The 14,822-nt window shown below is 35.3% G+C and overlaps 1 protein-coding gene across 2 annotated transcripts in view; it reads left to right on the top strand.

Annotated features, from left to right (window-relative positions):
* LOC120313105 (carboxypeptidase B-like) overlaps window positions 1-13,775 on the top strand; it is a 35,940-nt gene extending 22,165 nt beyond the window's left edge. Inside the window, exons 6-11 of one of the 2 annotated variants that reach the window (XM_039354641.1) lie at window positions 40-141; window positions 2,204-2,314; window positions 2,398-2,488; window positions 5,038-5,240; window positions 12,892-12,976; window positions 13,548-13,775. In XM_039354641.1, coding sequence (XP_039210575.1) covers window positions 40-141; window positions 2,204-2,314; window positions 2,398-2,488; window positions 5,038-5,240; window positions 12,892-12,976; window positions 13,548-13,732 — 777 coding nt within the window. In that variant the 3' untranslated portion in view covers window positions 13,733-13,775. The remainder of the gene's footprint in view (window positions 1-39; window positions 142-2,203; window positions 2,315-2,397; window positions 2,489-5,037; window positions 5,241-12,891; window positions 12,977-13,547) is intronic. The other variant, XM_039354642.1, reaches the window with a different exon arrangement.
* Window positions 13,776-14,822: the final 1,047 nt, after the last annotated feature.

The following is a 14,822-nucleotide window of genomic DNA, read 5'->3' as shown; positions in this document are numbered from 1 at the left end:
TTGTATCCAATTTTTTCTTTCGTTCATTTTCTTGTATAGGTTGGAAAGCCTGGTGTAAATAAAAAAGCTATTTTTATAGACTGTGGCTTCCATGCCAGAGAATGGATCTCACCTGCTTTTTGCCAGTGGTTTGTACGAGAGGTTGGTGACAAAATATCAGTGGCAGAAATTATTGACTCAACTGAAAATGGAATTGGGTGGGATTGTAAAATTAAAGAAAAATTATTTACAGTTCCACAACATATTCTCATTGTTATTCCAAAGTTTCTGTCTTTCCTATAAAATAACACTCTACTTTGATTTTTCATTTGATTTCCAGTTTGCATTTTGAAGCATAATTACACTGTGAACATGACACTGGAGTTTGCTATTGCAGAAAAAAAATCCTGATTACCCCTTTGCAAAATTTATTCTATTCACTATTAAGAGAAAATCCGTTGCAATTAAACAAAGTATTAGGGTTAGAATAACAAATTGGGGAGGTCTTGTAAAAAGATATCAGTAGATTATAATTAAAATATAATGAGCGGACTGTGCCATATAAAATGTATCTAATAATTAATGTACACTTCTAAGATAAGTTTAAAGAAGCTGCACATTCTCCAGTGTGTGTTAAAACAGTTAAGTAGCAGCTTCTTCTATTCTTGATGTCATAGCTGGTTTTTAATGTCACTATTTAGTTTATTGGTTTCTTAGGTTGTTGGGTTTTTTAAGAATCTTAGCACTGCCTAAGCATGCTGAAAATTTTGTCTTTCAGTTCTGGTGATACTCATTACTTGAGTTCACTTTTAGGGATATTTATTTCGGAAGACATGGACTTACAAAATCTGGTACACATAAGCCTAGCAACATGAGAGAATTATGGAATAAATTTCTCCTTTTCCTCATATCTGCAGCCCTTTGAGGCAACATCTGTCTAGAGAAATATATAGCCTTCATCTTTCTGGATTTGAATCAATGCCAAAGTTGACTATAGTCTTTTATGAAGGCACAGAAAAAGTTTCAGTTGTTATTGTTGTTATTCCTGCCTTTCTTTTAAAAGCTCAAGGTGGGATACATAGCATCTTCTCTTCCAATTTTTCCCCACAACTCCCCTATAATAAGGTTGGGTTAAGAGAGTTGAGTGGAACTTCAACAGCTAAAGGACCAACACATGGGTTTTCCCAATCCTAGTCCATCTTTACCACTACACCACATTCTCTCTTTTTATGCCCAAATTTGTAATATTTAGGGTCAATGCCTTGCAAATAGTATTAGGAAATCCTAATTCTTACCCAAACCTGTCCTTTTCTGTGCTCTGGCAATCCTAAAGATTGTACTAGAATCTCATCTACTCCCAGGATCATTTGTGCCATTTCACAGATATCAGCTGATCAGGAGCATTCTGTTGGGCTCTGAAAAAGTTAATTCTAACTTCCTTTTTCCACTGTTTTAACTCTTTGCATGAGCTGCTAAAGCTACCCTCTTTTAACCCAATGAAGTACAGAACATAAACAGGATCTAGAGCATTGACAGATTTGCCATAGTGGCAGGATACAAATTCTTTTTGTGTCCTTTAAAATGTGGAGAAGCAGTTTGAAAAGTAAAAATCACATTAATGTATTTGCTATTCAGATTCATCTTTCCTTATCTCTTCCAGTAATGCAACAGAAAGCAAAAATTTCCCTTATTTACAATATTACAGTTATCAAATCTAATCAGAGACTCCATTATTGTCATCTATTAAACATTTAACATATTTACTGTCATATATTTTGAATAATGGGGAAAGCTATACAATTAATTTCTAAAATAATCACAGATATCATTATAACGTTATTTTTTTCATATATCTGTTCAGAAACTTAATCCATCAATTAATATTGCAGATAGATAGGTACTAAAAGGATCTCTTTATAGTCTTTCAGTGACATCCTAATTTCTAAACAATATAAATTTTATGACTCTTTATGAATTTTCTCCAATGTCTATATTCATTTAGCAATTGGTATCATCAGTATTACCAAACTGACAATAATTGACAAGCAGCTGAAATTTTAGTGCTCTTGATTCATGCTGCTGTTCTTACTTCTCTCAATATTTTTTCATATCCCTTTTCCTGTGCCAAAAACATGTAATATTATTTGTAATCATGCAAATGAAAGTGACATCAGGCCAGTCATTTAGATTATCCTTATCACCTATCTCTGTGGTTTGTATGTAGGCTGTTCGAACCTATGGAAAAGAAACCATTATGACTCAGCTTCTGAATAAGTTAGACTTCTATGTCTTGCCTGTCTTGAATATTGACGGTTACGTCTATTCTTGGATACAGGTAAGTAATACACAATTAGTAGGTCATAATTATTGTATCACTTATTTTTCAAAATGTACATTCACAAATCTATTCCATTTCAGAGTCGCATGTGGAGGAAGACTCGTTCTGTAAATGCTGGTAGTACATGCATTGGTACTGATCCCAACAGAAATTTTGATGCTGCATGGTGCAGTAAGTATCCTGTACCCTAAGAAGGAAAATCTATGCTCCAATCCTATGTGGATCATGATGAATTCTTAAAGTTTACAAACATCAGCTCTAGCTGAGTTCCAAATTCTTAATGCAATCCTATGAAACATATTATAGAGGAATTTTAAACATCTCTAAGAAAGAAGTGCTCTGTGGTTTAGAACTGAACTCTATTCCACATAAGTTACATGGTTTTTCTCTCTGTCAGCAAGAGGCAAAAAAACCTTCCTCTTTTCAGAGAACAATATACATATATACAAATAAAATAAAATATGAATCTGTATAATGCTGTATATGATATACTTTGAATTAGCCTGATTCCTCCCACATAAATAGCATATTTCTAGAAACTAATGAGCAAAGTCTTTTTGTTAGTTTTTACATGAAGCATATTCACACTAGAAGTGATGTTGGCAGAGCAAAATAAAATATTCACATGCATATATTAACACAAAAAATAATGTCCTAGGGTAAAGTCTTGCAAATCCCTTAAGAGAGGTCCTTCAAAATGCACAGGAGCAGATACTAATTTCTGCTTTTGGAATTATAAAAACAACTGCTGGGTAAAGCTTCACAAAGTCAAATGACTGTGGAGTTACACTCATGTGGAGAGAGCTGGAAGCAGTTTCCAAAGTGGCCTTGAACCTGTAAAAAGACATAGCTGCTTTAAAAATTCAAAAAGTAGTACAATGTTACTGCGGTACCCATTAATAATTGGTTCCAGGAGGCACAATGAGTACCAAAAATGATGGGTACCAAACAACGAATAATGTAGCGAGTCACAAGTTCTAGCTTGTGTGTCAAGTACCAAACAAACAATGAATACCAGGACAAAGTTTTCATGTCAAAATGAGTTGAATACTAAATTTGATGAGTTTCAAAGCAGTTGAATACAAGGAATCACTGTACCATAGGCACTCCAATTAATTAAAATACATCTTCCTCAAAGCACTGCCACAGCCTTATGAAATACTGCCTGGTAAAATATATGCAGTATATTCCACAATGCTGTATGCCAGTTTCACTAACTGACACTCTTCAGAGTAGTTGCCATCATCATACCTTGCAACTTATAGAAATATTAAACAGGAAGGAGGCCAAAACCTGAGACTGATGTTTTTATTTGACCTTGACATCAAAGAGCACCAAGCTGATTAAATGCACATGATCTACTCTGGCAGACTCCAATTTCCTCACATTTCCTGACATTTCAAATTGTTTTAATTGGAATTTAATTTAAGAATTAAAGCCATAGATGATATAGATATAGATAGATATAGAGATAGATACTCTCATTTTTTAGCTATAAGGTCAGAGCAATGATGATAGGTAACATTAGACAACAATAAAACTTGCAGAATATAATTCTTTCTCCTACTGTTGTATACATGGGAGATAGGAAGAAATCAATGCATAAAATATTTTAAACCACTGAGCCATTTTTTCTTTACAGTAGATGCCTATTTCTAAGAATTGCTTGTCAGACAAAGTGAAAAACATTGTGAATTATGGCAGACAGTGTAAGGAGATGCAGAATTATGCAGGGTAGTGTTCCATTCAATGTCCACATTTTCATTGCATATGGATGCTAATTAGGGAATATATCAAACTCTTTCCGTGCAGGAGCAGGATTTTGATTAGATCAAAATAGCCCCTCACATTTATGGGTTAAATGAATACATATTAATATTTCTATATAATCCCTTTTTAATGTGCTCTAAACAGTTGGGTGTCTCAGTGGAAGTAAGCCCATAATTTATATAGCCCACTTCACAATTCACGTATCCTGTCACACAGGGATATTATTTTGTAATAACAATAGCCTCCATCCATTTTCTTACATCTATCTGGTCATCTCTGAAAAACTAATTGCACAGTTAGCTAACTGCACTACATCAGTTCCAGTTTTTTCCAAATAGTTTTTGAACAATGAGATTGATTGGAGAAGTAGATAAAAGAAAGCACATTTGGTCGTGAGAAAGAAGATTGTGGAGGTGCTAGTGATGAAGTAGTGAACAGGAAAGCATGATAAAATAAATATTACTTTCAAAGCTACTTTTAAAAGTAACCAGTCATACTATTACTTGAGACCTAGCATAATGTATGATGGCTAAAAAGATCGTGTTATTCTCAGTCTGAATCTTCCTTCTGCTTTGACAGCATGACATGTCCTTGTGCAGACCATTATCTGTCACCCTTCCTCCATCTATTAATATTTGTTTGCATGCTCTTCACAACCAGCCATTATAGCATTGCAACAACTCATAGCTAAAACAACCATGACTTAGCATAATGTGTGAATCCAGTTATTGATAGACTTACAGATATATAAAAGGTTTTGAAAATTTTAAATTTAAAAATGCTATGCAAATGTTTCATCCTGTTATTAGCCTGTTCAATGATACTTACTTAAAAAGTAAGTTAAAACTGAAAATTAAAAGACATAAAATCATTAGGAAGCCAGAAAGGTACACTTTTTCTGCCTTTTAGACCAACCTATCATGTCTAATTTTTTTTCCTACTTCATTCAGCTGTTGGTGCTTCAAGAAATCCCTGTAGTGAAACCTATTGTGGTAGTAAACCTGAATCAGAAAAGGAGACCAAAGCTTTGGCTGACTTCATTCGAAGAAACCGCTCAACTATCAAGGCTTACTTGACCATTCATTCTTACTCCCAGATGCTCCTTTATCCATACTCTTATACTTATGATCTAACATCAAACAATGCAAAACTGGTAAGTAGAATTAGGTGACAATAAAGTTGAAAGTTGTATTAGTTGTGAACCTTTCAGCAAATAATTTATCTTGGGCTGCAATTTGAGACAATTCAATTTTGCAATATATTTGTTTCCTGTCTATTGCTGAATCAGATTAGAACAAATGTCCTTCTTATACCAAATTTGCTCATTTAAAATACAAAGTTCTTGTTTCATAGAAGACAGCCTTGTTAGCTGAGGTCCAGTGAACCATGCTCTCCCTCACTTTCCAACTCATCTCAAACTTTCCACACCTTAGTTTAATTTTTATAACAATTAGTTTGCCACGTCTCTATTTTTCCAGACAGGCAATTTGCCTTCTTTCCACCATACCTCTATTCCTTTAAATGACTAAATGGAAACATTAAACCAGGGTCCAGGGATATGAAGTCTCCTTCCCACTTCAATCCAGACAGATTGCTTTGACTATAAAGGACTAGTCTTAAATTTACAACAGGTGTTTGGATGTCTCATGAATGATTAGGAAAATACTAGCTGCTACTTTCTTAGAACAGAAGTGGTTATCTAGGCATATATTTCTCAATTTTTTTTCAGATAGCTTTCTTTGCCTATTACTAGTGTGTCTCCACACGTTCTCACCTTGTTTAAAAACAAAGGGAAGGCAGGGAATAAATAGCAGTGAAGACACAGGCAAATCAGTTCCAAAATAATGTACTATTTAATTAGTCCCAAACAACATTAAAGACATTGACCCAGAAATGGCCTATCACAGACGTACTAAAGAATTTGTTTCATTTCCCTTTTCTTCTGAACAAATAGTATTTTTTCATATGAAGTTCTTCTTTTACATTATATTCATTTTAACTTACTTTTAAAAGTTAATATCAATAGACAAAAACCACTTTCCTGTCAAGGGACAAAAATTAACTATTAACTCTGACCTGTTACATAGACCATTTAAACTGCTGAAGAAGCAACCATTGATTCAACAGTAATGCAGAAACACAACAGATTTCATACATGGTTAAAATAAGAAAGAAGGTGAGATATCAAACAAAATCAAAGTCCAAAGATAGAATTCAGATTCAAGAACCAGATTTTAGTAAAGGAAAGTTAAGCAGTACCTGTAGATTTTACTCTACTAGTGTCATTGCCAACAATAGGGGTTCAAAAGTGAGGTTAGGCCAAGAACATATGAAGTTATTAGTTGGGAATGAGATTCTAGATTGGATTATGCAACACACTAAACCATAACATAGTTTGCTTTTGGCATTATAGATTATGGTAATTTATCATCAGTCGGAACCATTTAATACACCATTTTTGCTTTCTTTGTTGATGCACAGGAATAACAATAGATATGTATTCCTTGTCCATTCCTTGTACATATCTATTCCTAAACTAAGTGCCTTAGAACATTATACAATAGAATTTCTTTTTTGAAAATTTAGTTCTTTAGTTAGGAATATTTGAAAAGTAGAAGTATCTGGCACTAAAATACATTATGACAAATAAGATATTTCAAAAATTGAGAGGATTTTAATTTTCAGTTGCCAGAAGGGTCACGTACTGTTGTGAATTCAGATAGATCCATAATATTTCCCAAGTGGAAATATCAGGATTTGGGCCAGAGACAGAAAGTAAGAACAGATTAACAGTTTTGCTTTGGACATTTTGGACATTTTTTATTTGATGGTGTTATGCTAGATTATATACATTTTTATCCTTAAACTACAATGTTTTAACAAGTATTATTCAAAGGGTAGATCCATTTGCCCCTCTTTCTGCCTTTCATTTAGCAAAGCAATATTTAACTGAAATGTAATAATAAAAATACAATAGTAATGGGGGACTTTATCTACCCTGACATCAACTGGAGACAAACTCTGCACCAAACTCTGGAAGATCAAATAGATTCCTAACAAACCTAGCAGACAACTTTGTCTCCCAAAAAATAGAGAAGGGAACTAGGGGATTAGCCATTTTGGATCTAATTCTCACCAACAGAGATAAGATGATAGAAGGTGCTGAATCCATAGGAACCTTGGGAGGAAGTGATCATGCAATTGGAATTCAACATTATGGAAGCATAAGCAATAGAACACAGTCAAACTAGAGTTTTGGACTTCAACAGAGCTAATTTCAATAAACTTAAAAAGAGTTTGGGAAGGATTCCATGGATGAGAATCCTCCAGGGGAAAACAACTCAAGAAGCTTGGGAAATTTTGAAAAGTGAGATAATAAAAGCCCAGTCTCTCACAATACCAACAAAGAGGAAAAATAACAACTCTCAAAAGAAACCAGCATGGCTGCATAAAGAACTCTCTGATAAATTGAAAGATAAAAAGGACAAGTATAGAAAGTGGAAAGAGGACACATAACTAAGTCAGAATATCAGCAAATAGCCTGAGCCTGCGAAGATGAAGTGAGAAAAGCTAAGGCTCAAAATGAACTGAGGCTTGCGACCAAAGACAAAAATAACAAAAAAAGCTTCTTTCAACTTGTAAAAAAACAAGAAAAAAGTGAAGGAAATGATTGGTCCATTAGTGGGTGAAAGTGGCAAGAAGGTGACAAGCAACAGGGAGAAAGCAGAACTATTTAACTCGTTTTTCGCATCTGTCTTTACACAAAGGGAAAAAACAGACCAACCTATCAAAAATAGTGCCATAAAAAAACAGAATAGAAACACAAGTTAAGATAGGCAAGAAAATGGTGAGCACTTGTCCAACCTAGACGAGTTCAAATCACCAGGACCAGATGGATTACATCCCCCAAGGTTCTCAAGGAACTGGCAGATGTGATCTCAGAACCACTGAACTATATTTTTCAAAGATCCTGGAGCACTGGGAAACTACCAGAGGACTGGAAAGGAGCTGATGTAGTTCCCATCTTCAAAAAAGAAAAAAATGGATCCAGGAAATTACAGACCTAGTGGACCAGTGGGCCAGAGGAATGCTGTGGATATAATTTACTTGGACTTCAATAAGGTATTTGACAAAGTAGATCACAACCTACTACTTGATAAGATAGAAAAATGTGGGTTAGACAGCATCACCACCAGATACATTCGTAGCTAGCTGACCGGGCGTACTCAGCGTGTGGTCCTCAATGGAACTGCATCTACATGGAGGGAAATGTGTAATGGGGTGCCCCAGGGCTCTGTTCTGGGCCCAGTGCTCTTCAACATCTTCACCAATGATTTGGATGAGGGGATACACGGGGAACTCATCAAATTTGCAGATGACACCAAGCTGGCAGGAATAGCCAACACTCCAGAAGACAGGCTTAGGATACAGGAGGATCTGGACAAACTTGAACACTGGATGCTATCTAACAAAATGAAATTCAATGGTAAAAAAAGTATGGTTCTACATTTAGGCAAGAAAAAACAAATGTACAAATATAGTATAGGGGATACCTTGCTCAACAGTAGTAACTGTGAGAGGGATCTCGGAGTCCTAGTGGACAATCATTTAAATATGAGCCACCAGGTGCTGCAGCTGCCAAAAAAGCCAACACTGCATTAACAGAGAGATAGAATCAAGATCACATGAAGTATTAATACCACTTTACAATGCCTTGGTAAGGCCACACTTGGAATACTGCATCCAGTTTTGGTCACCACAATGTAAAAAAGATGTTGAGACTCTAGAAAGAGTACAGAGAAGAGCAACAAAGATGATTAGGGGACTAGAAGCTAAAACATATGAGAAATGGTTGCTGGAATTGGGTATGTCTAGTTTAATGAAGAGAAGGATGAAGGGGGGGGCATGATAGCAGTGTTCCAATATCTCAGGGGCTGCCACAAAGAATAGGGAGTCAAGCTATTTTCCAAAGTGCCTGAGGGCAGGACAAGAAGCAACGGATGGAAACTAATCAAGGAGAGAAGCAACCTAGAACTAAGGAGAAACTTCCTGACAGTTAGAACAATTAACCAGTGGAACAACCTGCTTCCAAAAGCAGTGAATGCTCCAACACTGGAAGTTTTTAAGAAGAGACTGGACAGCCAGTTGTCCGAAATGGTATAGGGTTACCTGCCTGAGCAGGGGGTTGGACTTGATGACCTCCAAGGTCCCTTCCAACTTTATTATTAGTAGTAGTATTAGTATGTATTAGTATTATTATAAAATTGATAGATTAAAATAGAATTCTCTTGTCCCTGGTTTTAACAGCATACAGTTTCTCATAGAATTTGTGTTATTTTAGTGATCTAAAATAACCTTAGTATGGAAAAGAGGAAATATGTTTGGTGATTTTGTTCCCATAATGTTCTTAACCAGATCAGTTAAGAGTAGCCTGTAATGATAATACTTTTTATCAGAATGTTATCTTATTTCATTTTTATTCTAACATGAAATATGATAAAGAAAGCTGGCAGACGTCTGATAAAATAAGTGCTCCAGCCACAGTCTGACATGTCGCTTTAAAAATATCCCCTTCTATACTAATCTTTTAGAACTTGGTTTCACACCTTTATATTTCTGAGAGATACATTGTCAAATGTTTATTGAATGAATGGAGATGGAGTGATGAAGTATTCATCTTCTCTCCCTATTTACACTTTCCATGAGTTTTTCCGAAGGCCTGAATAAAGCCTGTAAATGTACAATTTGGATTCACATCACTTGCTACAGTTTTTCGGGATCCCATAAATAACCTTTTAAAGGAAAAACTATAGCAGCATCAAAATCGAAATCCCTGGGCTTAATTCAACATTTTTAAATAATGGAATCCAGAAACATAAACATCTATCCTTAACCATGTTGATGCCCAAATGATAAAATGTGTGACATTGCGCAAAAGTATAATGAAAGACAGAGTCTTTGTCACACATCTATTTCTTATTTCCTTATTCCTTATTTCCATTTTCTTATTTTCCCCCATTTCCTCCCTGTGAATGCCTATGCCACCACTAGTTATATTTCTTCTTAAACTATTTATTTGGTTCCATGGTATAATATAACCTGACTCAGTTTGTTTTTTCCAAACCAATTGTTAATATTTTCTTAATTCTGTGAAGTAAGTTGCAATGGAGTATGATTAAGAAAAGCATATGTTAGTACAAAATAAGCAAATGCATACACACACAAAGACAAAATTTAAGAGAAATTAAATTTGGGACAGCATTTGCAAAAATGCAAAACAAAAATGAGGAAAATTGCAGATAATAATAATAGTAGTAAAGTTGGAAGGGACCTTGGAGGTCATCTAGTCCAACCCCCTGCTCGGGCAGGAAACCCTACACCATTTCGGACAAATGGCTGTCCAGTCTCTTCTTAAAAACTTCCAGTGTTGGAGCATTTACTGCTTCTGGAGGCAAGCTGTTCCACTGATTAATTGTTCTCACTGTCAGGAAGTTTCTCCTTAGTTCTAGGTTGCTTCTCTCAATGCAGTTCCATTGAGGACCACTCGCTGAGTACGGCCGGTCAGCCAGCTACAGATCCATCTGGTGGTGGTTCTGTCTACCCCACATTTTTCTATCTTGTCAAATAGTAGGTTGTGATCTACTTTATCAAATGCCTTACTGAAGTCCAAGTAAATTATGTCCACAGCATTCCTCTGATCACTAATTTTGTCACTTGGTCAAAGAATGCAATAAGATTTGTCTGGCATGATCTATTTTTGACAAACCCATGTTGGCTTTTAGTAATGACTTTGTATAAATTTTGGGTACTGTTCTTTTAGAAAGTTGATGCAAAAAGAGTGCAATGAACTTAGCACTGGAAAAATTAGAAACTGAGTAAAGTTGTCTTGACTAATTATCATGTCCCTTTCTGTAATCCTTGTTTATTGCAGATTAGAATAACTTGCATATCTAAATTCCAGCAAGCGCCAGCTGCTTTAGAAAAGAAATATATTTGCAATATATCTTCAGATGCTCTCAACTGAATGATGAATCATATTATACTAAAGTAGTATGCTTTCATTCATACATATATTATATACATATACATATACATACATACACACACACACACACACACACACACACACACACACACACACATATATATATATATATATATATATATATATATATATATATATATATATAACACATACATATGCATACATATATGACATTATTTTTGGCAAAGTGACTAGAATCCAAAGAGTAGTCCTATTGATTAGATAAACAAAGATAACATTCTACACACATATGCATGCACACACACACATCCCTGGACAAGAAACTCAAGATTCATGCTAGAATCTCACCACTGGTGACTTCTTGGAGGAAGAATTTGATTAATAAAAAATATATTCCTCCATTTTTTTCACAGCTTATTTTATTGCATCCATCATGCATGCAAAAATGCATACATGTATGCATATCGCCCATAACTGATAGTCTAATATTACTCTTTTTTTCTTGAAAAGTACTAAATCAATCTCTATTTCACAATGTTTCACATAATGTGTTTGGTTTTTTTTTGTAAAAGTAAATTGCCTCCCTTATCTTTGTAATCAGATTTTCCTACCTCATTCTCTTAACATTTATATTGGGCTACTTAAAACCTCTGTATATTTAATCACCTCTTTTTTTCTCGAAAATATTGCAAGCTTGATTCAGAATGTGCTCAGACTTTGGCTTGGGTTCCAGTTTAGATCATTATATGGTCCATCAGTTACAGCAAATATGTATCAAAACAAATTTAACTCTCCTTGTACTTTAACAATAATGCTTAAAATTCATAGACATAGAGCAGCGGTTCTCAACCTTTGGGTCGCGACCCCATTTGGGGTCGAACAACCATTTTATGGGGGTCGCCAAACAACGTGATCCACCATTTTTTCCCTCAGGGGGCGCCGCCGCGCATGCGCGCCGCACATGGGGCGGCGCCACACATGCGCGCCGCACATGGGTGCGCCACGCATGGGCGGCGTGTCCTTATGACCGGAGTCGCTGTATAAAAAGGTTGAGAACCACTGACATAGAGGGATAAAACTGGTTATAAGTTTAAAAATATAAAAATAAAATCCCTAATTCTCTATAGAAATGTAGGCTATTCTGATGAAATAATTTCCAAACCTTAAAAAAATCCTAATTACTTTCTTCTGGCACCAAAAACTCTCTGCTGTAACTTTTCTCTGCTAATTAATGAATATTGTTATGTGAAATTTTAAATACTTGACTTTAGCAATAGCGACAGCACTTAGATTTATATACCTTTCCATAGTGCTTTATAAGCACTGTCTGAGTGATTTACAATATCAGCATGTTGCCCCCAACAATCTGGTTTAGTTGAAAAACAGTCATAAATAACTTTTTTCGGTGCCATTGTAACTCTGAACAGTCACTAAACGAACTGTTGTAAATCGCGGACTATTTGTATATTAGATTGCAAGTTATTATTGCAATGGGAAATAACTAATTAATATGGCTGATATCCTGTTTGGATTATAGATATTGCCATGACAAAAAAAATTCAGAGATAAACCTTCTGTCAAAGCAACTAATACCTAAGTGAAAATTAATTAATTTATGTTTGAAGTGCCACAAGCTTTTTCATTGTATGACATTCTCTCTGAAGCTCTGGAATTAAGGGCTGACTACGGTAATAAAAATATGATACCTAGTTTCCAAAATATAAGTCTTCTTCCCATCTTGGCTTCCACTCTGAGCAAAACATCTGAATGTCTACCACAATTTATCTTTTCTCTAAAGAATTCTATTGCTAGAGCAGCCATCCGAGAACTAAAAGTACTGTATGGCACTGAATATACGTATGGTCCAGGAGCTGCAACAATTTGTAAGTATTATACTAATAGCAGTACGACTATGGTAATGATTAGATTATTGTTCATAAAAACTTGTAATTAGAACATTACGGACAGTGTATATACACAGGGATTCTCCCACTTTTCAAACATCAGGACTCTTGAGTACTATATGACTACAGTATATGTGATTTGCAGAAGTATTACAAAAAAGATTTCTCCTATTTTTCATAATTTAAAGCCTTGACTATGATATATATGAAAACAAGTAGAACTATACTGTTTTAGTTCATTAATTTTAATACGAAATTCCATGACTGATTAAAAAAAGACAAAGGAAACAAGCATGGTAAAATTATCTATTAATGTGGAAAATACAATCATTGGTGTGTCTCATACACTGCATAATGATGTTGGAAGAAATACAGTCTTACTCTTCAGGTAAATAGTAGACATCTAGCATAGACATATGTTCTGGAAATTATGGGTACTGAAGATCCAAAAGGGTGCCAAGTTGATACCATACATTAAATTTATGAAAATCAATTCTATTTACCTGCTTCTTTCTTTTAGCATATGTATTCCATTCCTTACTATTTACAGATCCTGCTGCTGGTGGCTCAGATGATTGGGCTTATGACCAGGGTATAAAATATGCCTTCACCTTTGAACTTCGTGACAAAGGCCGATATGGTTTTGCTCTTCCTGAATCTCAGATAAAGCCAACTTGTGAAGAAACTATGATTGCTGTTAAATATATTGCTGAATCTATGCTTTCTTTGAACTAAAAAAATAGCTTTCCAAGCTGAATAAATAAAATTTAATGCACAATTGCTTTTGTACATTTTCTGAATTTTCTCTGCCCCCATAACTTAGAAATATAAAACATAGAATAATAGAGTTGGAAGGGACCTTGCAGGTTTTCTAGTCAACTGCCAGCTGGAACAGGAGGTCCTATACCATTTCAGATAACTGGCTCTCCAGTCTCTTTAAAAACCTCCAATGATGGAGCACCCACAATTTCTGGAGGCAAGCAACTCCATTGGTTTATTGCTCTCACCATTAGGAAATTTCTCCTTAGTTCTAGGTTGCTTGTCTCCTTGGGTACTTTCCATCTATTGTTTCCTGTCTTGCCTTCTGGAGCTTTGAAAAATAGTTTGATCTCCTTTGTCTTTGTAAGAGGCCCTCAGATATTGAAACACTGCTATCATATCTCCCCTAGTCTTTCTTTTCACTAAACTAGACATGCCCAATTCCTGCAACCATTCTTCATATATTTTAGCCTTCAGCTTGTTCTGGGTTCTTCAAAAACTGTAGATGTATGTCTGCCAGCTTCCCTAGTATGCTGTTGTTTAAATAATAATAATTGTTCTGAGGAAGCTAAAATTGACATAGCTGGATGGGTAGATGAATGCAGAAGCAAGTTTAGGTTAAGGTTGATTTAACTGCCAATATAAATACACGTAAGTAGAAGTAGTGTATACCTTTTTTTAATGAAAATTATCAGCACTTTTGATCAGTGACGTCATCAAAGTAAACAAACCCACGTGCTGATTACGTCAACAGGGCACAGCCCTAAAAGGAAGTGACGTGCTCAGCACCCACCCTCCGGATGTGACGTTTTGGCCTAATCCCATCAAGATTGGCAGTCAATCCTCTGGGTACATGATTAGGTTAACCCTAGACTAATTCTATGGACATTCAAAACAAAAAAGAGCTAAGTAAAGTGAATAATTAGCAGAGGCCTGTGTTTTTGGGGAACAAGCCCTACTTTGGGGAGCTGTTAACCCTAGACTATTTCTATGGACATTCAAAACCCAAAAGAGCTAAGTGAATAATTAGAAGAGGCCTGTGTTTTTGGGAAACAAGCCCTACTTT

This window comes from Crotalus tigris, unplaced genomic scaffold, assembly GCF_016545835.1.
Source record: "Crotalus tigris isolate CLP2741 ecotype Arizona unplaced genomic scaffold, ASM1654583v1 scf7180000018573.505203, whole genome shotgun sequence".
Classification (NCBI taxonomy): Eukaryota; Metazoa; Chordata; class Lepidosauria; order Squamata; family Viperidae; genus Crotalus; species Crotalus tigris.
This window is presented reverse-complemented; position numbering and strand designations above follow the sequence as displayed.